The sequence below is a fragment of the Haplochromis burtoni genome, unplaced genomic scaffold (genome assembly GCF_018398535.1).
Source record: "Haplochromis burtoni strain Fernald_Lab_line unplaced genomic scaffold, NCSU_Asbu1 Contig_124, whole genome shotgun sequence".
Taxonomy (NCBI): Eukaryota; Metazoa; Chordata; class Actinopteri; order Cichliformes; family Cichlidae; genus Haplochromis; species Haplochromis burtoni.
The window spans coordinates 1,071,862-1,097,225 of record NW_024582485.1 but is presented as its reverse complement, the minus strand read 5'-3'; the positions used below and the strand labels follow the sequence as shown (position 1 = coordinate 1,097,225).

Below are 25,364 nucleotides of genomic sequence, written 5' to 3'. Positions count from 1 at the left end.
GATGACTGAAATGGTCCAGGCAGTTCTGCATCTTGTAGTGTTCACTATGTCACTGAGGTAAAGCAGGAAAACAAATCTTTCACTACTGTCCTTTATCTTTGCTCCATTTCAAGTAGTCCCCTGTAACAAAGGCTAAATGCTCCACTTTTTCCACTGCCTCTCAAAGGTTGCGATCTATTTTTCCTTTGTTGCTTTTTTGGGCTATTGAACTTCAGGGGCCAATTGCAGCTCACTTTTCCTTCTCTCCCCTTTGTATACATGAATAACACTGAGTCTATATGTCTTTATAGATATCAGAATATCTCAGGAATGTTTTTCATATTGAAGAAACCTCTACGGTTTTTAGGCAGGATAAAACAAAGAGAGTTCTTTGTGAACAAATGATTCTTGGGGTGGTAAATAGGAATCTATCACATCCATCATAAGCTTCCCTTGCCATAACTACAGTCTTTCTTAAACATTAACATCTTTGAATTCCCTCATTTAAAACTCATCCAAAACTGCTAACTTTTATTGTCTGCTTACATGAGCAGAAAAGGTACAGAGAGAACACTGGGATTGGAGAGTGAAACCCGTGTTCATTCATCATTTTTCTGAATCAATTATGCAATTCGGGCAGCATGGTGGAACAGTAGTTGTTGCCTCACAGCAAGAACGTCCTGGGTTCAAAACCACCAACTCTCCACGTGTTTTTGGATTAATTGGTGATTCTAAATTCCCAATAGGTGTGAATATGAGTGTGAATGGTCAGGAATGATCTATCTCTCTGTGTTAGCCCTGTGACAGACTGGCAACCTGTTGAGGATGTATCCTACCTCTCGCCCTATTGGAGCTGGAATAGTTTTCAGCCCTCTTTTCCACCCTGAATTGGATAAGTGGAAGTGTCCATCACAGAGAGAGAGAGAGACAACCATTCATTCTCACATTCACACCTTCAGCTAATTTAGAATCACCAATTAACCTTACATGCATGTCTGTGGATTATGGGAGGAAGCTGGAGTACCTAGAGAGAACCCAGAAAGGCACAGGGAGAACATTGAACTCTGCACAGAAAGATCCCAGCTGGCAGCTTAGTTTGAACTGTGAACTTTCCTGCTGTGAGGTGACAGTGATAACTGTCCCAGTGTGTCTTAAAACAGTGCTATTGAATCTTACAGTGGATTCGACAGAATTTCTTTGTGTCAGTTTTCACATTTAAACTCTGGCCTTAATGTGTTTCCTTCTAAGGTGTTAGTGTTCATGCCTTTATTAGTTTCTTTTGCCTTGTTTTCGGTTCAGAGTGTTAGTTTTCTATCATGTTTTGTTTTAGTTCCGCTTCCTACATTTCTCTGTCTGACTTCGTGTCTATTTTCATATTGATTGAGTATTTTGTTCTTCTGTGTCTTAGATTAAGTTACAATTTTTAGTTTAGTAAACAGCTTTTGCTTGACTCCTCCGCATTCTGCATTCTGGGTCTACTGTTTTACTCTCCACACAGCTATGTTGAGACAGTTTTTCTGCTGAAGGGGTTATTTGATCTCTCCTTTTACGCCTGATGCCTCAGCAACTTTCAAAGAGTCAGTTTCCCGCCACCTTAGCTTTGTTTCAATCAGATTGGGATCAGGCTGCAGCTGCCCTTGGCCAAGACTTTGACTTTTATCTTAAATGCAGCCCTGGCTCTTGGTTTCTTCTCTACATGTAGCTAAGACTGTGGGATACATTTTTTAAAAAGATTATTCCATCAATTAGGTTACTACTAAAACGGCATCCAAATCCACACACAGGAGCTAGAGACAACATTTTGTCTATTCCAAGTAATTTTCTTCCTTGTGAAAACCCAGCACCTACTGTACATTATCAAACTCAATCCCTGGCTGAGATTTGGGTACATTATCTATACCACTCTAGCACTACAATAACTCTGCTGTATGAAAGGAGTTTTGCAGCAGCTTGCAGAAAATATCCTGTTACAGTTATTGAAGTAGCCAGTTATTATATGCATAAATTTTGTTGAAATATTTGTTGGCTAGAGATCAAAAGACTAAGAAACTCACTCTGTCAAAAACTGTTGTGTTTTGTCAGTTTATATCTTATAGTGTAGTCCCACTGAGACTAGTTAGATGGGTTTAAAAAGCAAAATATACAGTGCACTATTTAGCTAATTAGGAGTTGGGCACCACCCTGTCAGCTTGTTCTAGGTCAACATGTTAAAGGGAGTTCAATTAGCCTTCAAATACATCACTTTGGCAAAGAGCTGTGACTAGAATAAACAAGAGGTTGGTGCAGAAATTAGATGAGAGGAAGTTGAGTAAGTGATGTTTTCCACTTCCATAGAAACTGCCATCAAATTGGTGTTTTGCATAACAGCAACAAGAGTCTTGTCGTTCTACTTGAGTCTTTAAGTGTGAGTGGGCTAAATCCCTCCCTCTCTTCACTTTAATTCCCATGGTCTTTTAAACCCTAATTTTTGTTTCTGACCTATTGCCAACAACCTAACTGGTTGTTATTTTGTTGCTGTTGTTGCAATGTTTTCTTTTGATTGCTTCTGTACAATTTCTCTTTGTATAATTTAAAAAAACAAAAAACAACAACTTTTCATCAGACGATCCTTTTTCTAAATACTTTAGCATATGTCTGTGAAGGTTCTCAGTCATGTCATTTTAGATTGAATCAAAATGGTTGTTTGGTCTGCTTTGGACTTTGAATTGCAGCATTCTTATCAAACTAAATGAATTTGTCCAAACAATAGCAAATACAACATAACAGATTTAAGGCAAACTAACAAAGTGTACAACAAAGTGTAAATGCCAGCTTCAGCTGGTCTTCCGCTCACTCCTTACTGGGAGTAATTATATTGAACATTGCAGCACTCGTGGTGTTTTTTGTCCTGCCTACTAATTATTGCTTTGCTTTTCTTTTTGTTTTTTAAGCTCAGCTTTGTAAGATATTTTTAATTTAAATGATTTTTTCATTTAAGAAGAACTTTGCACATAAATAAATTAAAGCAAGGTAAATGAGGCAGAATAAGTTAAATAAGACTTACCAGGGTTTTTACCAAGAAAGACTAATGTCTGAAGAAAATGCCTCTCTATGATTCCATTGTCTGTGGTTTCGAGGTGGACATGCGCTCATCACTTGTACCCCTTTTATTAAATTAAGACTGTAACAATGCAACTACCCAACTATGCATGAGCTGCCTGTCTTCTTCACTCACTAAAGACTGAATTATTTTAAGAAGGCAGCTTCTCACCATCATTTACACAGATACAAGAGCATGTATGAAATAATTTATGCAGACTGATGAGCTTGACGGGATACACAGAATGAATATTTATCCAGCACTCTGAGGTGGAGGTGATGCAATATTAAACAGAAGGGAAAATGAACGCTCTTAAACGACAATTCAGAAGTGATCACAAAGGGAATCTGAAAATTGTAAAAGCTGAACTGTAACATATAACCTGTGTTGTAATGGATAACACAAGCTCTGTTCTGCATGCCAATTACTGTCCCTGAAAGTAAAAACAAGAAACAGGAAATATTTTGTCAGTAGGAAACAGCAGTACAATGTGTTCCCACAGCCTCAGATACCAGTGTGACTCAAACTGCTCTACTTTCTTTTTAGGCCACCATAGAGACCCATTGCTGCTCATAGCTCACCATCCTTTCCCTCCTATTACTGGCACAGTTTGTAGAGCTCATAGTGAGAGGACATCAATCTGCCTTTTTTAATACCACCAGAAAAGCTTTATGAATGACAAGCACATATACACTGCAGCAGTCACAATTTGCACTTTGAAAGATGACACTCGCTCATCTTTGGTGAACTTGAGTGGTGAGACACTCATGCACACACGAGCATATGACTTGTGATGGTTGCCATAGTGATCTCCCTTAGGCACAACACAATTTTTCCCAGTAACTGCTATGGGCAGCAGCAGCTCAGAATTGCTGCTTTGATCAAATAGAAATAGTCTTGTGAAGGCTATGGATTGTTTGACTGGACTTTGAGAAGAAAATATTTTGACAGTTTGTCAGTTTTTCACATTTAATATTCACAGCTTGTATTGAGAATTTAAGAATATCTTAGCGGTAATTTTTTTTAAATCATATTTTAGTCTGTGTTTGTTTTTCGTTTATAATCTAGTGTTGCATGTTGAACCGGGACAGTAGAGAGTGGCTAATATGCAAATGCTGCTCATCAGAAGCAGTATTTGAAGTGAAGCGCAGAATATTATATTGTAAAGAAAAACAATTCTTAAGGAAAGGACTGCAGAGGTAAATGTAAATACTACTGATGTGGGGACAGTGCAGCTAAAGAACAGAAAATAGCTACTCATTAGTTGCTTTCAGATGGCTAACAAAACCCTTTAGCATGACAAGAGACATTGTAAGCTAACAACACACATAACAACACACAAGCACATATGCTTGTACATAAAAACACACTCAGACACACACCTGTTCCAAGGTAAAGAACGCTGTAGTGTTCATCGTTAACTGCCCGTACGATGTCCGCCACTGTATGTGTGATTTGGTCATCTGAGGGCAGGTCAAGTGGAGCCACACCAACAGGCCGGATCACATCCTCAATTTCTGGGTGGTATCTCATCACCCCAAGAGTTTTCACATTGTTTTGATTCTCCGCTGCTCCGGGGGTTTTGCGGAGACACTAAGGGAAAAAGTGACGAACTCTATTCCGATGGACTCCAAATAATTTATTTTGTATTGAGTCATTCCTTTATAAATAACACCTGAATTATATTTAAAAATATGAATTAACTCATTACATTTTTTGCACTGGGCTTTAATTAAAAAAATAGCAGGATTGATGGTTGTTAGGTTTTACTTACAGTCCCAGGGCGTGTGCCAGTGAGTTGACCGCTGTAGCCCTTCAGCTTAGATGTGGAGAAGGCCTGGTCAGTATCTTCAATGGAGTAGGCACAGATCACTGTTCTGCCCCTGAACAAAAGCAAGGAAGGAGTAATTACAACCACAATAAAGGCATGGAAAATGGCTTTTAAGTAGAAGACAAGAAGTTTGAGTCTGTGTCTGAGGTCAATGTATTATAGATACAACATTTCAAGTAATTATATTAATTGTACAAAGACTTAAAATTGCTACAGTTTATGTTTTCCGACTTTTCTCCTTTGTCTATGTCTATCCACATTCACTGAATTTGATAATATTTGTCACTACCACATAGTCAGTAACTGCTCCCCTATAATACCTTCCAACTCTAACTCTTTTGTTTTAAATATTGCTGTAAGTGAGCTTTAATCACAGCTATACAAATATACACACATTCAGCGCAGACTTGGGTTGAGCTTAAACTTAAGTTTGTGTTTGTTATCAAATTATTGTGTTGATGTTGTAATTAAACCTGGAACAAAAGAGGGTATTTGTGTTTGCACCTAGCTCATGGCTGTACAGGGAGTGCAGAATTATTAGGCAAGTTGTATTTTTGAGGAATAATTTTATTATTGAACAACAACCATGTTCTCAATGAACCCAAAAAACTCATTAATATCAAAGCTGAATGTTTTTGGAAGTAGTTTTTAGTTTGTTTTTAGTTTTAGCTATTTTAGGGGGATATCTGTGTGTGCAGGTGACTATTACTGTGCATAATTATTAGGCAACTTAACAAAAAACAAATATATACCCATTTCAATTATTTATTTTTACCAGTGAAACCAATATAACATCTCCACATTCACAAATATACATTTCTGACATTCAAAAACAAAACAAAAACAAATCAGCGACCAATATAGCCACCTTTCTTTGCAAGGACACTCAAAAGCCTGCCATCCATGGATTCTGTCAGTGTTTTGATCTGTTCACCATCAACATTGCGTGCAGCAGCAACCACAGCCTCCCAGACACTGTTCAGAGAGGTGTACTGTTTTCCCTCCTTGTAAATCTCACATTTGATGATGGACCACAGGTTCTCAATGGGGTTCAGATCAGGTGAACAAGGAGGCCATGTCATTAGTTTTTCTTCTTTTATACCCTTTCTTGCCAGCCACGCTGTGGAGTACTTGGACGCGTGTGATGGAGCATTGTCCTGCATGAAAATCATGTTTTTCTTGAAGGATGCAGACTTCTTCCTGTACCACTGCTTGAAGAAGGTGTCTTCCAGAAACTGGCAGTAGGACTGGGAGTTGAGCTTGACTCCATCCTCAACCCGAAAAGGCCCCACAAGCTCATCTTTGATGATACCAGCCCAAACCAGTACTCCACCTCCACCTTGCTGGCGTCTGAGTCGGACTGGAGCTCTCTGCCCTTTACCAATCCAGCCACGGGCCCATCCATCTGGCCCATCAAGACTCACTCTCATTTCATCAGTCCATAAAACCTTAGAAAAACCAGTCTTGAGATATTTCTTGGCCCAGTCTTGAGTTTCAGCTTGTGTGTCTTGTTCAGTGGTGGTCGTCTTTCAGCCTTTCTTACCTTGGCCATGTCTCTGAGTATTGCACACCTTGTGCTTTTGGGCACTCCAGTGATGTTGCAGCTCTGAAATATGGCCAAACTGGTGGCAAGTGGCATCTTGGCAGCTGCACGCTTGACTTTTCTCAGTTCATGGGCAGTTATTTTGCGCCTTGGTTTTTCCACACGCTTCTTGCGACCCTGTTGACTATTTTGAATGAAACGCTTGATTGTTCGATGATCACGCTTCAGAAGCTTTGCAATTTTGAGACTGCTGCATCCCTCTGCAAGATATCTCACTATTTTTGACTTTTCTGAGCCTGTCAAGTCCTTCTTTTGACCCATTTTGCCAAAGGAAAGGACGTTGCCTAATAATTATGCACACCTGATATAGGGTGTTGATGTCATTAGACCACACCCCTTCTCATTACAGAGATGCACATCACCTAATATGCTTAATTGGTAGTAGGCTTTCGAGCCTATACAGCTTGGAGTAAGACAACATGCATGAAGAGGATGATGTGGACAAAATACTCATTTGCCTAATAATTCTGCACTCCCTGTATAGATCGGTTGTTCAGTATTATAGCCCAATCCTCACAAAGAGCTTTGTATTTCATTAGAGTGTTTAATCTAATACAGGGCATTTGTCAATTAACGATTTGATGAAATGCTTATCACATTTACACTGAGCAAGCCTATACAACTACACTTTTTATAATTAAGGTTGTAAAATGTCTATAATACTGTAAATAAGGGCAGTCACTATATATTGTTCATGTTTAGCTGATATATGGATCCATATACGTTACAGTTTGCAAACTTGTGTGCATTATTTTGGAATTTCCTTTTCACTAAATTTAATATGAGCAACAATTAATGTATGCCTCCAGCGGTTTATGATATTGTTTTGTGTATGGCAACTGATATCTCTGGAATGGAATATGCATTTACCGAAAACTATTTAACGGACTTGGAATCCAACACAAATTTTCTGTTGAAGTTAAAAGGAAAGAAAATGTTCTCTGGCAAGAACATTTCTTGCAAATGTGTGGTATGTGGTGTGTACTGTGTGGGTGGACAAATGTAGGTTACTTTGTTATGTTATACATCTGCTTCATTTTATTTTCCCTTCATTTTTATTTTATTTTCATTTTTATTTTCCTAAAAGCTTGATCAGTACGTGATCACACGATTTTCCTCTTTTCATGGATGTATGGATGTAATAAAGGAGGACATGCAAAGGAGTGGTGTGACAGAGGATGCTAGGGATGGGTGAGATGGAGGCAGGTGATCTGCTGTGGCAAACCCTAAAGAAAGCAGTGAGGAGAAGGAGGCAGAGGAGGAGGAGAAGATGATGAAGACAATCACAAAGATGAAGGAGATGATGATGCTGATGATGATTATGACTGGTCCGATACTGACCAAAAAAGCTGGATCAAATATCGGTGACAATAAGCTGATCCATAAGCTAACATCAGAGCGACAGCAGTTTGGATTACTTCATGCTGCTACACCAGCAGCTTCTATTTGTATGTTTATTTATTTATTTATTTATTTTTAACTTAACTGTAAACTGTGGTCAAAGTGAGCTGGCAAGAATAAAAAAGATCCAGTGCTGTCTCTCAAGAGCGCTTTCATTTTCACTCTATGTTCAATCAGCGAGCTTATATAAGAAGCTAGAAGGATGTTGGTTTGATATAACACTTGTTAGTTAAGATTTTAAGTTACATATGCTAACATAGGGTTCTTATCAACACCACGTTATGTAACTATTTCACTTCTGCTATCTCCTTTGATGTTATTCTACAGTGGATTCAATTGTTACATTTTATTTTATAAGATGGGAAAATTGAGCTTAATATTTCTTTGCACGTGAAAGATAAATTCCCATCTCTTCCTCACAGTGAGGGATATGCCAGATCTGGAATCAGAAAAAAGCAGGATCGGGTAATTCATACTTACCATGCATTGGAAAAGAGGCCATACAGAACCCCAGCCCTTTTATCCTGAGCAGTCAGCACCACTGCCTGCTTCAAGTTGTTGTACTGTTGCTGAGTGTTTCCTGCACCACACATCACCCGTGCCTTCAAGAAGGTGGTCCAAGAGTCTGCCATCAGATTTTTGACACCCCCTTCATCAACCTTGAAATATAAATAAAGACGGTCATAGCAATGTCCTGAAGGTGATTTTTTCCCTTTTTAATTTTGGTCTGAAACCAGAACAAAATTAAAGTGTCCTCTGCAAAGATATTGTCCTCTAATCCAGGCCACCAGCAATCCTTTTCTTTTCTCTCTGTCAGTTTGGGAAAGAGTAATTTTGCTTGAATATACAGGATGGTCCTGTAACCTATAGTACACAGTACACAGGTGGGCACATCAAATCTAGCTTTTTAAAACTTGCCCTCTAACAAATTTCTTTTAACTGAATTATGTGCATTCGGCAAAGTGGGACACAAGACAGCCACTGAACAAGCAGTCAGCAAACACATTAATGCTGTTTATTGTAACTGAACATGCACACCAACTGATGGAGAAGGGTGGACTAGCTCTCCTAAAAGTCACCTCCACAATATTCTAAAGCTGTCTGTGGAAGGATATGACTTAATTATGAATTATTGAGCACTTGGCAGGAGTCTTTAAGCCTTTGAGCTCAAAAGTTTCTGCTCAGTAAAGAGAGACTGGTCAGGACTTATTATGATGTTCTAGTTTGACACACTTTCCTAACTCCTAATTGCAACGGTAATCAATGAATGGCTCAATGTTTTTCTTTAACAATCAATAATTTCATTAAGGATTATTTACTTTGAAATTCATTTAACAATCAATTGAGTGAGTCAGTCAGGAATCACATAGGAGAGCAGAAAATTTCCAAAAACAAGCAGGATGTTTACCATGCATATTCGGCCTATGCGAGCCCTGTATGGCTCCTCGTCCACTCTGGCTGTCTTGTTGAATTCACTGAAGAAAAAGTAGATTTCCTCCTTGTATTTTTCTGAGGAGGGGATTATAGATGCTCCAGCAAACTGTGGATCTGATAATGAGCCAGATAAGCAACACTTGATTATTTTACATAATAACATATTTTATTAGTGAAAAAAAAGAATTGGGAGAATCAGTAGCTGTGTAAACGGTTAATCACAGTAGTTAGATTTCTGAGAGTGAATACACCTACATGTTTTTTCCCAAGGGAATAATAGTAGATGATTTACAGACAGAACCACCCACCATCTCCATATGCATTAGTCTAAACCTGTACGGTTTCTGCGTGACTTCCCTCCTCCTACTCACTTAACAGCCAAACGTTCTCTGTCTTCAGGAGTTTCTGGGAGCCAAATGTACGCCGTATCGAGCCGGAATGACCTTCTACCGATGACATAGCAGAATACAGACTCCCATCTGAGATGGCGAGGAAGAAAAACGGACAAGAAAATAGAGGGTGAACAGTGGGTAAAAAAAAATAGAAGGCATACTGCGAGCTTGATGGATTTGTACAAGGCTCAAGGGGAGAGGAAGAGAGATTGGAGTGACACAAGCAAAAGAGTGACTGAGAAAGATACAGAGAAGAGAACATTAAACAGAAAGCAGGGGAGTCGAGAAAAAAAAGAGGATCAGGGGACAAAGACAGAATTAAAAAAAAAAAAACAGGGGAGAGAAAGAAAAGCCAGAGCAAAGAAGACATCAAGCCAGAATAGCTCACTGCACTGATGAGCAGCTACCAATCACCATGTTCCTAGAAACCCCACTTAGAGCTCCGTCTCCATAGCAATGCAGAGGGGAGCATTTGAAATCATGGCACTAACATCTTAATTAGGATTGATCTTTATTTGAATGCTGCTCAGCTCAAGCAAAGGGCCGGCTCGTTGCTTCCACAATCGATCCCAATCTGAAAGAGCATCCTGCAGTGCGGCCTCTCACTGATTTGAGTGTTTCTTCAAACAATCCCTCTGAAGAGTGCGGTTTAACAAATAGCGTCTCTCATCAGGCAGTATGACCAATGAAATGTTAGTTTAATTAGAAACATCTCTATTATGTTAATGTGATCCCAAATAACCGCACAACCAGGAGCTCTATTTGTTGGGGAATGAAGCGGGGCATTTAGGTCTTGTAAATCAGTCTCATGAAACGGGTGAATTATATCACCGAAATTTGCCTTTGATTTAGGACAAATACAAATGAAGAGCATTACAGTTCATTAGCAGATCTGCATTTTCACCAAATATGAACTGGGATTGCCACTCAAGAGGGTATGTAGAAATCCATCATCACTACTTTGAACAGAGATGAGATAATTGGAGAAAAACAATAAATAAATAAATTCACTCACATTATAGACACTCACTGGTCTGTGGATGTTTAATTATGTGCATGATCTATTAAGGCACAGGAATACACATTAAACTCTCCATTTTCAAACAATTTTGAAACCTTTTGAGCATAGTTGGTGGTAGCAAGAAGACATGAGCTTTTCAGGGTGTCAGATGCAGCACTTTACATCAATGCTTTAGTGTTTGTGTCCTCTTTTACGTGCACCTAAATGCTATAGGTATTATTGTGTAAGTAAACTCATTAAGTGATTGATGTGGTGAATGCCATGTTCATTCAACTGCCTTCCACTAAGCGTTACTTTTAACTACATAAAATTGATTGAAATGACTTATGTTGCTCAACTGTGATGGATAAAAACATACAAAAAAACATTTAACAGCTTTAAGTGCTGGAGGCATTAAATTAATAAATCATTACTTTCATTACTTCCTTTATTGATTTATCATTAATTCTTTAATTAATGGATGACATATATTCTAAGGCTGGCTAATTAGTTTTACTTTTATAACCTCAAAACCAATATACTGGCCTATGGCTCCTGTCCACATATAGCATTTTATTAATGACTGGCACATGGTGACAATGATAAATTGCACAGTAAGCTTTATATAATACATTATGTGGTTGCACAAGTGGGTCTGTACTTGTTAGATTGGAGTCATTAGAAATGAGTCATGATTTATTTTTGTTCAAAAGTGTTATGCTGAAGAAACTATTTAAAATGTGAACAATAAGGAATTAACCCAGATGGTAATTATTCATTCTTAAAGTACAATAATAGTTTCAAACCTATTTGCATTTACGTCATTTTGATGGCGCAAACTGAATAGAAGACTCAGATTTAATACAGACACCATGTGCTCTAGAAAAGTAACACATTGGCTTTTAAAATCTGCAAACACATCAGTCTTGTAAAGCACTGACTCTTTAAAACACTGTGAGGTACTTCAGATAAAAGCATTCACTCATTTGCATTACATGAATAGAGGTTGATAATAAGAGACAGATGGCTCCTGGGAGTCAGAGGCACACAAGTGTCACACTGCTGCTCCTGTCGCAAATGAGCAAAGTTAATATAAAGATTTGAAGGTGGCTTTGTTCTAAAATAAGATCTTTGGCAAAGCTGTCACTTTGCCATAGAAAGTAAGAGTCCCTCTTACAAAAATGAACCGAGTGAGATTTGAGAAAAAAAACAAAAAACAATAACATTAATTCATCACTACTACCAGTTTCTTCTTTTATTATCCCAAAAGAATGATCACTGGGGATAAGCAGTGAAGTTGCGCACCCATAGTTGTTTTAACCTTTTATTATGGTTTTTGCTGTTCTGCTCATGTTTTATGCCTTTTATTCATTTTGTTAGTTGAATTTATACCTCATGCAAGCTGGTATGTCATTGTTTTTTGTTTTTTTTAAATACATCTTTTATTTATTCTTCTGTACAGCACTTAGTGGTCGTGGTTGTTTTAAAGGCATTTCTAAAATCAGTTGTCAGCCACAGCCACAGCCAGGCTATTCTACTTTTAAAAAACAAAACCAAACCCAAAGCAACCCACAATCTCGTTGTACATGTACAATGACAATAAAGGGCTATTCTATTCTATTCTATTCTATTCTATTCTATTCTATTCTCAAAACCAGAAGCCTCAAGATGCCCAAAGGCCAAATGATTAATCCCAAGGTCAACTTGTGATGTAAGCTATATCGAATTTTCATGAATAGCTGCCGGATGTCAATAATTATTAACAGGTCACATTTATTCTTCAGATCTTTATTAAAATTGGATTGTATTATCTTTAGGCCAACCCTCAGTGAAATTATAAGATGGATTCAAGATTTTCAAAGCCATTTGTTTCCTACTGCCAATGAAATTTGGCAGCAAAACTACCAGACAGAAAGTGAGATCAAATTTCAGCAACTGTTTCATGTGTTGGTACCAAACTTGGTCCACAGATGCAGCACTGTTCCCTGACATTCGAGATTTCTTGGGAAGCGCTGCAATGAACACAAAAATGCATTTTCTTTCTTATCACGTGCTTGCAGACACACGTTTAACAAGATCACATCAGTTGCCATGGTGACTGAACCCTGTTGAACCCCCTGCCCTCTTATTGCTGCTTGCAGATGAGTTTTTCTGTATTTCACTGTTGGTAACCATCACACCTGTAATCATCATTCAGTCTCATTCTGATTACAGGCTTCGCTGTAGCACAATTAATTTTAAGCTTTGATTGCTTTCATAAGATGCTAGTTTGATGTCCAGTTCTAACATCAATACTGACAGTAAAATTAATTGAACAGGATAGATTTTTTTACATAACTAAACTAAACGCCAGTATATTTGATTGACTGCCTTCAAAATTTGAAGATGTATTTTATTTTACAGCTATATAAATTTTTTTTGTTACCTTTGCACCATTCTCAAGTCACATGCTCTTATGGGCTCAGTAATTCACAAATGTCACATGTAGTTTTGCTCTTTAAAATATAGGTGGGGATTGTAGTATCATACTAAGACACATGGAGTATATAACACCTGCGCTTCCTGTAGCCTTTGCCTATATTCTCTATGTTGATGCAGTTGAACCAAGCTCATCATAGTAAACTGTGTTAAGTGAATCCCAAGACTTTACTGTGATTTAACTAAATAAAAGACAGAACGAAATGAAGCAACAAATCCTAATTGAGGGCTAAGTTTGGATTGTGGATTTAGTTGTTAGTGTAGTTAATAGCTACCACCACTATACTAATATTCTTATAGTTGTAAATTATATTCTTTTTGTTGCTGGTGTGGATGAGGGTCATTCTCTTCAGATCAAACCATCAAAAACTACCACAAACTCTCCTTTGGTTTGAACACTTAAGCCACATTGGACGCCAGTATGCTGTATGTTGCCTATAGCTGAGATCTGTTGGGTCTACTGAGTCTGCTTTGTCAGGCATATTTTATTGCAGTGCCTTCATTTGCTAGTATCAAAACAGTATTCTTTTCTATCATATACACATGAACTTACACTACTGCAGGTCTTTTTTGTGTTACCTGCAGGCAAGCTGATGGCCCTATGGGAAGGGAATTGCGGTGATATGTGAGAGGCTGAAGATATCTGCCCAGCACCCTGTACATCAGTCAGCACTGTGTCATTAACCTGCAGAAAGAAGGCAAAGACAATCAAGCCCAGTGGAGGTGTAGCTTTTAAACTCTATTCATTTCATTTTGTGTCTAAATGTATTACACCCAGCACCCACTTATCTTTCTACTACAACACAGAGTTTAGAACATTTCAACTTAGCCATGGGGTAACATATTCATTACAAAGTGAAAATGCCCTCTGTGGAAAGAAAAACTCTCAGCCCTTATCTAACCAACTAAGGAAATAAGAAAGAAGATAAATAAATTCTAATTACAATTGATCCATGGATTACTTAGACTCTAAGTGAAGCACTCACATCACTACAAAGGGAAGCACACGTACTTAAAGAAATCTCTTACCAGCATCCAGCACCTGGGGTTTCCAGCATTTGTCCCACATACTATGAATGTGTCATTTACTTTCTGAATGACTGTGATGAAATTATCACACTCCAGCTGTTAGAGAAAAAGGCACATGAGTGAGATAAACAGACATAGACAAAGGCAGAAAATGATTCAGAAGCAAGATGAAAATGGGAAGAAGTGCAGATAGGTAGAGGGATTACAGATTAAAATGAGAAAGGGAAAACAGAGGAGAGTATGTGAAAAAGAGATTAGAGAGAAAGGTACAGCACAAAGGGAGAAAGACAACAAAAAAACACACCAAGGGACTGAAAAAGCAAACAGGGAAAGAGCCCAATGTGGAATAGAGGGCTTGAGAGACAAAGCAAGAGCACAACACACGGCAGATTATGAGAGAAAGAGTGGATTACCAAAAGAGATTTAAGAAAAATTGGAAGCCATTCATGCGCCAAACATTTTTGGCAGACAGCACTCAGGAGGCTTAAACCTGCAGTACATCACTGCAATATTCCATATGCATGACTTATTTACTAAGCACAAAAAACAGACTCCTATCCCAAATCCACTGCTAGATGGAAGATGAAAATATATTCCTAGTATCCTCACAATTAATAGATGTTTGTTGGAATGTGCATTTAATAAAAAATGAGATGTGTATTTTTTTTCGTAAGCAATCTATCACAAATTCAAATGGGTCTCTGGAGACAGTGAAGGTGCATCGCAAAATCCAAAGACTGGGGCCAGAGCTTGTGTGAGTGTGAGTAGGTGGATATGTAGGTGGTTGGGTAGGCAATAGTGTGGGCTGACATTTATTTATTCATTTATGTTTGGTTTTCACTGAGCGTATGCAAGTTTCTATTCTTCTGAGAACTACTTTCGGCAGTGATTTTCAGTTGTTCAGGCTAAAACGCAGGAGTGAAGTCAAAGTAAGTGAGTTTAAATGTCAAGTTACATGCCTGAAATGCTATAAGCTATCTGGCGGAGGAACAAGCAAGTTTTTGTTCCTCAAGAAGCAAGCAAGAGGTACTTTTGAGTAAAATACCAACCATTCTTCACATATCAGAGTCCCCAAGCCATGCTATACTAACTGATGGGAAGTGAGTCATTTCTTCAGAACTAACAAAGCTCCTCCAGAGGCACAAACCACATCATTAAACTACTTTATGGAATGAGTGGCTGTCCTTGGGTTTGGTAGATTCAAGTTTAAAATCAGAACATTTCAACATGCAGAAAATTTCTTTGTAGCTGTCCCATTCAGAACAGTGTCAAAAAGAGTTTTAGTTTCTTATTGTTGTGTTCAATATGGTTTGTTTCTGTTGTTGTGTGTATTTATTGTGCATAGCTTTTGTAAAATGACTGTGCTGTAGACTGATGTTGAAGTGGACAGACTCTTTAAAACCTTCTCAGATATGCGATCAGTCTGTGAAATTACACTCAGTCTGCTAACTTTCAACCTTCATCTCACTTGTTTTTCACACACTCAGTGGTTGTGAATTACTGAAAATTTGGCTTCTTGTCCTTCATGGGACAAGGTTTTACTGCATGGATCAGGGTATTTCATTCTCCACCATCTGTCATTATCAGACTTTCTGCAAGCTTTAGCTCTGGTTGCCCTTTCTTCTGTGCCATAACTTCAGCTACATCTTTTTGTTATCGGTTTTTGCCTTGTGATATGAAGGGTAATTTTTTGCTATAGTAGAATTCTAGGCTGACTAAATGTTACCATCAGATACATTCAGAAGTGCATTTTTGCACAGAGTAATCACTATAGAATTTGTAATTTACCTTCTATTTATCTCATCTAGGGAAAGAATGTAAGAGGTGCTGAACCAAAGCGCTTGTTGTGATTTCTTTGGTTGTTAGCAGATTGCTGGGGTCACAAATGGTTTGCATGGAAAACACTGACTCATCTGTAAATATTGGCCATTTATTTCCTGGGCTATAGTGAAGCTTCTTTAAGTTTCACTTACAGCTTCACTACAGAAATCAGAAGTGGAGCACATTTGCCTTCAAACTTAACAGTGTGCCTTGCCACTGCAACCAACACGTTTCAAAAACTTTTTGAAGCCAGTAGATCTCTAGCTTGAGTCACACTTTTCACAGTTTCACTGGAACCTGGTGAGTAATTTGGCAGTGTTTACAGACATGTACACTTCTCCCATCTATATTAAGGGCATCTGCAGCAATCTGCTACTGCACAAAGCTAGTGCAAGGACATTTTTGGTGCAACAATTTATATCTCGTTGTGACAAGTTTTAAACTAGCAACTGCCAGCAACCCCTACCAACCAATCACCAACCACTTATGGAATACACTCTTTTCCCTAGTGATTGCTTAAAGTGGGTCACTGATTGGTCTACAGGCCTGTGTAAATGGGGCTTTAGCAGTTGATTTCACAGAGACTGCCAGTTACCTCCTGCAACCAGTTGCAATGGGTTTTCACCGAGCTGGTGGGTGCCTCTCTCTAGACCTCTTTGACCGGGGCCTTAGTTATGCTACTGTAGGCTCAGGCTTCTGGTGACTTCCAGTGAATACTGAGCATTTCTTTTCCATTCCTCCTTTTCAGCATCATAACATTTGCACGCCACCACTGCATGGCAGCTTACTTCTCACCACTCACAAGTGGTCGCTCATAAGCGGTGTTGTGAATATATACTTTATAAACACAACTGCATTGAACTGAATTCACAACTTATTTAATTATTGTTCCATAAAATATTGAATTGAGAGACTTTCTCTGTCTGCTCTATTATTATATTGCTTCCATGCAGCAGGAATTGAATTATTTCTTTGTACAGCACATGGACTCTTGTGGCATCATAGTCCCAAAACTATACGTTGACCTTTATATTGCCTGCATAATGAAAGCTGGTAGGTGTAGGTGGTGTAAGTATTCAACTTAAGGTTTATAATCTCCTTATTTCCTTTACTTAACAAATGCAGATTTTGACCCTCAGTATTTAATGGAACGTATTGTGTCTTATTCTCAGAGTATTTAAACTCTCAATTGAAGATTTATCTTGCCACTTTTTTGTTTTAATACTACTTTTCTCTCATTTTCTCTGTGGAGTCACAAATTATTCAATGCAATTATCCACTGCTCACTCAGCTGCACAGTGTTTGTTTATCGAGGTGACAGTGTCTCCTGTGTAATTTTATCTCATCTGCATGGATTATCATTTTCTATGCTGTTGTTTGTTACTGCATGTTTTTACAATGCTCATTTGAATTATTTGGTGTCTTAAGTTCTTAAGATTTAACATAAGCTTTATGTGAATAATTGAATTGAAAAGTCAGACGTGAACATTCTGACATTGGACACAAACCATGCGAGAAAGGAAAAAAACATTTATCAACGTGTCAGAGCACTCCTTACGTTGTGGTACATCTTATCTCCTGTTGTGTGATGATGATGGTAATAAGAAAGAGGATGATATCAATTATGGATGAGGGGTGTTGCTGAAGTGATGGAGGTGCTGACGGTGAAGAGGACTTTCTACCTCGAGTGGTGCAGCCTTTGCCTTGCAGGTATCAATTGCAGTCTGATCCGATACCGCTGGGATCTGTGGGAGGAGTGATTGTTTAGTTTGTGCCAACTTACTTCAATATTCTCTGTTTCAGCATGTACTGAGCTGGCTGGAGCTTCTAAAATACAATACACACAGTATTATATGACACTACGGCTTTTCAGTGCCTTCAAGAGTCACTTTATTACTTGACAGCTTCACTTTGGAGTCCTCGTCTTCCTTACCTTGCTTCCACATTTTCACAGACTATCCTTCAACAGCCCTACAGAAATGGCCATGAATTTGAAAGGAACATTCTCAGGGTAAAATACACTGTTTTACAGCAATGAAAATGTTGAAGCTCAATTCTCTGCTTTGAATTGGCAAGTTGTGGACCATCTAAAATGATACCAGTGCATATTTTATATGCATTAATTTAAACAATTTACAATTGCTACACTTACTGTACATTGTAAGTCATACTAACCTTATTGGACAAATGACCAACAGTCAACTCCCGGTATGCATGGTGATTGTTGCCTGACTAATTTGGAGTTACACTCTACAGAAGAATCCAGGAATAGTGCGGAGGTCGACTGTGTAGTGTAATTCCTCCACTCTTACCTGGGACAGTCCTTCCACGAATGAGCAGTGTTAAGTTGCATAGCAAAATTATCCTTTTGAAAAAAATGCTTGTGCATTGTATCTGTCAAACAAGCTTTGGTTCTTCATTGCAAAGTAAATAACTGGGTTTTTTGACCTTTTACCACAAATGTCTGACTCTACAAGTGTTGAATCTCAATAAACAATCCCTCACTGTTTCATTCTGTGTCAGTGATAGTAAGATTTGATGTATAATGCTCTTAGGCATTTATTTTCTTCTGTCTATACTCTTTGTCACCATTTAGTTTTCCATCCCTGTTTCCTGTTTTATTGTGTTAGGTTTTTGTCTGTGTGCATTATGTTCATTTCTGCTTCCTGTGTTATTAGTCAGACTTAGTTCAGCTGTGTTCTCACCTGTTTTTTATCATCAGTGTATTTAAGCCCTCAGTTTCCCTCTGTTCATTGTCTTGTCATCGTCAATCTCTTGTGTGCTTCCAGGTCAGCTCATCTCACTCACTCACTCACTCACTCACTCACTCACTCACTCACTCACTCACTCACTCACTCACTCACTCACTCAGTGTCTTATGTTCTGTTTTTCTCGTGTTTGTAATAAACACCGTCTGCATCCTTCACCAGCCTGCATTTGGGTCCTCTCTTGTCTCTCTCCACACACTGACATGACAACTCCTCTAAGCTGCACTGCACGTAACTCATCCTGTCAAACTGTCACTTACTGTGAAAATAAACGTAAAAACACACCATTTCACTTGAAAGCATCTCCTAATTGCCAAATACATCACCTCTCTCTGAGTCACAACCACCAAATAAGCCTTCGATCATTCCAAAAAGTAGGACATATTTATTTTTAGCAAACTATTTGAGTTTACAGTCAATTTCAATTTGCTTGGCTAGTCAGTGTTTATGCTGTAGTGCACACAGTGTAATCTCGTGCCTACAGTATCCTCACCTTATTAGCTCCATGAATTATGTTTTCTATCCTCATAGAAAGAAATGAATGTATGCCTGACCTAACTGCCTTGGCCTTGACTAGATTTGCTTTACTGGGCCAGCAGCAGACTAGTGATCTCTCTCTCTCTGCCCTCTTTGGCTCTCTGTGTCGTCCTCACAGCAGGATAGCAGCTATATTTGTTTTCATCCCACAGCTCATATCAAACAGTAAGAGGGTTAGCCATACTTTCAAAAGCAAGAGACTTTTGTGAATTAAAATGCATTTACAGGGTGTCTATTTTCAGCAGGTATAGGAATTCTGGTTACATTTAATTCCCAGTGCCAAATACAGTTCATTTTCCAAGAAACACAATAAACACATCATGTAATGCTTACTAGTACCACAAACAGATTTCTTCAACAAATCTCATATACTACCTTATAAAATAATACCATGCAATAATGTCCACCTCTTGACAACTTTGGTAAAGCAGTTCATTAATTAGACCTTCATTCATTCCAAAAAATTGAAACCAGGGATTTTAAGAATAAACACACAGTTGTCTATTAAGAATTTATCATAAAAAAGGTCAGACACCCCTGTTTTCCACTTCTTGAGTCTTTATGCAAAGTTAAGCTCACTATCTGCTAGAGTAGATGTGTAAAGAAAATGTTCCAAAGTGACTAAACAAATTTTAATAGCTCACTCCTATTCTATCCAGAGTAGACTGGCAGGTCTGTGCTAACATTGACTTCCCTGTTCACACCTGGAGGCTGCCCACTAACTGGTGCAGAATGTCTCTAATTTTTGGTTGTGGAAAAAAAATGATTCTTCATTTGGCTTAAAGGTCTGGATAGAGGTATTTAGAATCAGTCTCCCTAATTAAATCTCTACTTAGATCAATATTCTGCTGTGAGTCATACAACTTTTAAGGACATCACGTCCAAACTCAGTTGCTGAAGTTGCTTATGAAGGTGGTGGACAGGGTCAAGGTTTGGAAGTATTTATGTGGCAGTTTGTCTTATCATTTATATTTACTTTACAGTTCCATATCTAAAATAAAATAGATAAATAAAATATACATAATAATACACCATCCTAAAAGAACCACTTTATTTAATCACCTGGGTATAAGTCAGAAAAATCAGCTAAAAGCAAACAGTACCTGCAGGTCGCGAACCCCTCTGTATGTGAACGTCAACATGTAGAGCATTGCCTTGCCGCCTACGTAAAGGGTGTCACTCCCTTCCTGGTGGTACATGCTGATATAGTTCTCTGGTCTGTTGAAATGGAACCTGGAGGGCTCTGAGGGACAAATAAAAGGGATGAGCCAACAAATGAGAGCTTTGCCAGAGTACATTGTTGTTTTTGTTATGAAAATTTATGTTTTAACATGTACAATTAAAATGCTCCCTGTGGTAATAGATTAAAAAAATAAAACAATGACAGCAGCAAACATTTCAGTTTTTAATAAAATCCGTTCCTACTGCTATAAACATGTTTGTCAAGCTTTTGAATTCTTATTACTGCTGTCCATCATTTCCTCTCCTTTCTTGCTTGGTTAATGCTTGGTTATTATTCAGTAGTATAGTTTTGTGCACCCCTTGTTTGCCCGTTGTATTTCCTTTTACCTTCAAAGGAAGGCCTTAATTCATCATAGCGTATATGGGCACACTGTGGTCATAAAGGGATAGACAATAGTTGGGTAATAGGCAAATTTGAAATAACATCTAATTCTACTGAGCCTGTCAAATTTGTTGCCTCAATTTTTGGGTTTAGCTGAGAGCAGGGAACCCAGTGTCACTCTGCTTTATTGTGTATTTAACTATGTTCGTCTGTATACCTTGGCTGTAACGAGTGGTTACTTGAGTTACTTGAGTTACTGTTACCTTCCTTTCAGCTTTGAGCAGTCTAACCATTCTCCTCTGACAACAGCAAGACAAGAAAAAGGAAAGTTCCCCCATAAAACTGCTGCTCACTGGGTATTTTCTCCCTCACACCATTCTCTGTAAACCCCTAGAGAAATAAGGTTCAACTGTATCAGCAGTTTCTGAAAAAGTCAAACCAACCCATCTGGCACAAACACCCACGCCACATTCAAAGTTTCTTCCCCTTTCTGTTTTCTTTGCAGAACTCTTATAAGGTTGATTTCATGTTTTTCTTGGATTTTTGTGTGAAAACATTCAACTTTTAATTCTGGACCTTCCTCCTTATGTGTGTCTTTTTACCTGTGAACTATTAAAATACCACAGCTACTACAAAATAATTAAGAATAAAAAAGAGAAGTAAGGAGATGTAGATTTTTCAAATCATACTTTAAAAGCTGTTTCCAATTCATAAGAAATCAATAGAAAAATGTATTATTGTAAGGTCAAAAACAGCAACAAAAGCTCAAGAAAGTAGTTTAGAAAGTACTGTCTAAGAATGCTTTGATTTATCAAAGCACTTGATCCAGTAGTACTGCCCTTTGTGGTTTTACATTAAACAGTGAGTCAACCCTGCTTATGTGTCAGAGGAAAAGGGCATCTGGTGGGAGCACAGAAATCTCCAGAATAATCATGTGGGCAAATCCTATCACAGATTGTTGGTTGAATCAAAAGTACATTTGGGCATCTCTGAATCACAGATCCAATCAGACTCACACTTACCTACACTGCAACTGTGCCTGTGTTTAGAAATAGATTAAAACCGCACCCACTAGTTAAAAGACAAATTTAAATAAAGAATGGCACCAAATGATTTTCCAGAGTTCTTAAAAGCTGTGTCTGATAGTGAATGCTATGGAACCAAAATATTAGAGTATAAAACATCTCATGTAGCCATCCTTTTTCATTTTGATTAGTCTTTGCTCCAGGAGATATTTCAACATTTTATTTGCTTAAAAGATACTTCAGAAAAACATCTGAAAGCTTTACATCAAAAACTATCATGCCCTCATAAATGCTTCTGAGAGACTAGATGTTCTTTTTATCCCTGAAGTGAAAAAGACATCGAGTTTGATAGCAGGAACCAGGATGCAGTAGTGGTGAGTGGTAGCAATACAGGTTGCTGGCAAGTTTCTATGGAAACAGCGGCCGCTTTTATTGGCAGTAATCTACTTGATGAGCCTGGTACTTCACAAGGAAGTGAGAAACATACAAAGAAGTGGGCTATAGAGAAACTAGAGTATAGTTTCACAGTGACAGTCTTAAGGCAGACATAAGAGCATGCAGATTTGAATAAACACAATAGATTTGTATGAATATTTGCTTTAGCAGTTAACAGAAGCAAAACGGGTTCCTAAGGCTATGTTACTTCACTCTTTTTTCGAAAGAGGAAAAAACAGTTAAGCTTCTTGGATTGGACAACAGCAAACATTTAAAAAAAATAATCAGAATAAAATTGAAAGGTGTTCACCCAAATACAGCTTTACCACATGCAGTGGCCCTAATCCTCTTCTCTAATATGGGGACTTCCAAAAATGTAAAATTAGGAACCTTTGGTCCACATCTGAGACACTGTTTCAGTAAACCCAGCTTTCTCTACTCAGCACAACAATTTTATTATTTTATTTTGTTTTTTATGAAAGCCACCAGTCAGATGATGTCATTTCCTATTAGCAGCGTAGCCGTTGTTGTTGAAGGTCACTTTGCACCCCACAAAAATAAAGAGTGTAGAAGATCTAAAACAATAATTAATCTCTCAGAGTTGTTTTCCTCCTGATTATTACGTGGCATAATCTGAATATACCATAAAACAGAACAGTAGCTTTATCAGTTTTCAGTTAAGTGTGGTTTTCCTTAGCAAATGGTCTAAAATGTTTCCCCTGATAGTACAGTGCTAAAACTGTGGGCATGTCTTTGCTTGATTAAAAAAATAAATAAGTAATTGGACCTTATATATAATCATGTATTACAACACATCAGAGCAGTGTTTCTAAGGTTTTTGAAGTGTTTTTTTTTAATACCATATGACAAATAATATTTACACAGGCTGGATCTGTTTTATGGATTTAACCAGTCACAAATCCAGTGACCCTCACAGATCTGAATGTGTTAATCTTCTCTTTGCTGTATTGGATTGATGTACAAAAATATACATATATATTTTAAATATTATCATAAGAATATGCAATATTTATTATTACATGTTACGTTCCATCTAATAACAAGGCTTAAGTCCCAGTTTAAACCACATACTATCCACACTATCTTATTGGGTTCATATTATGTGAAGCGCTAAGAATTCTGGTGTTATATTTAAGTCTGGTCTTTTACATGAATTTTGTAATACAGCTTCTAAAATTGTTGCAGTTTCATATCACTTGCACATGTATCCCTTGTAAGACAGGTCATTTAAATTACTTAGGGCACAGTTGTTCTGATGTACTGGAATTTTACCACAGCCTACTCTAGTATTTACTGAGAATGGCCCAAAAAAGAGAAGCTATCCAATGAGCAGCAGTTCTCTGTGTGAAAATACATTGTTGGTGTGGATGTGTCTAGTGGGAGAAGACACTGGCAAATCTAAAACCTTAAATTATCTCAAATCAGTTCACTGTATTTTATCCTGTCTTCCTTCTCTCTTCACAACTGGTTGCAGCAGATGGTCGCCCCTCCCTGAGGCTTCTTCCTGTTAAAAGGGAGTTTCTCCTTCCCACTGTTGCCAAAGTGCTTGCTCATAGGGGGTCATATAATAGGTGGATTTTTCTCTGTATGTATTATTGTAGTGTCTATCTTTCAATATAAAGCGCCTTGAGGTGACTGTTGTTGTGATTTGTGTTGTATAAATAAAATTGAATTGAATTGAAATGAAATGACATCCACCAAGTCTTGATCCAATAAAGCACCTTTTGGATGTAGTGGAATTGGATATTTGCATCATGGATGTGGAGATGACAAGTCTGCAGCAATTGTGTAATACCATCATGTCAATATGGTGAACAAATATCTGAGGAATGTTTCCATGTTAAAACTATACTACGAATCATTAAGGCAGTTCTGAAGGAAAAAGGGGGCCCAGCCCGTCACTAGCAAGGTAAACCTAATGAAGTGGCCAGTAAGTGTAGTAGTAATGGCTTGTTTGTAAAAGCCAAAATAAAATATATGATTTAGCCTTGCACATTGTACTTTTTGGGTCTCCAAATGATAATGAAAAAGATTTATTTTTAATCTTAAGTTTTTGTCCGTACAGTTGGGAATCACTTGAGAAAGTTTTGGTCTGCTTTTCTACTAATTGGGGAGATTCTGCAAAAATATGCTGACAGTCAGAGGAAAGATTTGGACATTTAGTCACAAAGTAAAAGACATTTTCCAAGTTGAAAAGAAAAATACTTGTGAATTCCATGGTTGTTCTGAGTGTAAGTATTGTTTATATGCTCAGATGATGCCTATGCACTCCAAAGTTTGACTGTACGTAACAAAGTATAATTTCCAATAGTAAATGGAGAAAAGTGATTATTACTGTTTTATAGGTAATATATGAAGTCAGTTGAATAGTGAAATTATGCAGAAAATTACTTAAGCAGTAGTTACTTAGGCTGCTATGATATTTAAAATAATTTAAAGTACAATTTGCGTCTCTTGTTGAGGATTCTTTTTTTTTCTGAGATAAAAGTGGGAGGTAGTCTCAATTCAGTCTTTAAGTATTTATTTGCCTCAAGCAGATAAATACTTAAACATGTACATGGATTCCCCCTCTGGCAGAAAACCACAGTCTACAAGCAGTTAGCTGTAGCCGACTTCCTGAAAGTGAAAACCTAACTTATCATTACACAGGATTATATATTGAATTGTGGGTTCATCTAATTGGTAAAAACTTTGGGGAGAGGCCGTGGTTAAGACTTGGCCTTCCCTTGTTGGTGGACGGGCTGGTCACAACCTCTTGTCATTCCACTTCCCATGGTCAGACGAGGTCGCATCTGGGATACTAACATCCCTCTCCTATTTCTGTATAATGACTTTTACCCTGGTTACGTGTCTACATCTCTGCACTCAATCTGACCTTCACCTTTTTTTTTCTCCTAATCTAGACAGTCTAAAGATGCATGGCCCTCAGAGATGTAGGTGTGAAATCTAACTGTGTACTTGCAGAAT

The 25,364-nt window shown here is 37.9% G+C and overlaps 1 protein-coding gene across 1 annotated transcript in view; it reads right to left on the bottom strand.

Moving 5' to 3' along the window:
- si:ch211-113g11.6 (uncharacterized protein LOC559008 homolog) overlaps positions 1 to 25,364 on the bottom strand; it is a 42,899-nt gene that overhangs the window by 10,773 nt on the left and 6,762 nt on the right. The window contains exons 2-10 of the mRNA XM_005929482.2: positions 20,456 to 20,595; positions 17,730 to 17,792; positions 14,227 to 14,322; positions 13,777 to 13,882; positions 9,699 to 9,806; positions 9,302 to 9,441; positions 8,374 to 8,552; positions 4,833 to 4,941; positions 4,441 to 4,651 (exon numbers count right to left, since the gene is read on the bottom strand). Of these exons, the coding sequence (XP_005929544.1) occupies positions 4,441 to 4,651; positions 4,833 to 4,941; positions 8,374 to 8,552; positions 9,302 to 9,441; positions 9,699 to 9,806; positions 13,777 to 13,882; positions 14,227 to 14,322; positions 17,730 to 17,792; positions 20,456 to 20,595 (1,152 nt within the window). The remainder of the gene's footprint in view (positions 1 to 4,440; positions 4,652 to 4,832; positions 4,942 to 8,373; positions 8,553 to 9,301; positions 9,442 to 9,698; positions 9,807 to 13,776; positions 13,883 to 14,226; positions 14,323 to 17,729; positions 17,793 to 20,455; positions 20,596 to 25,364) is intronic.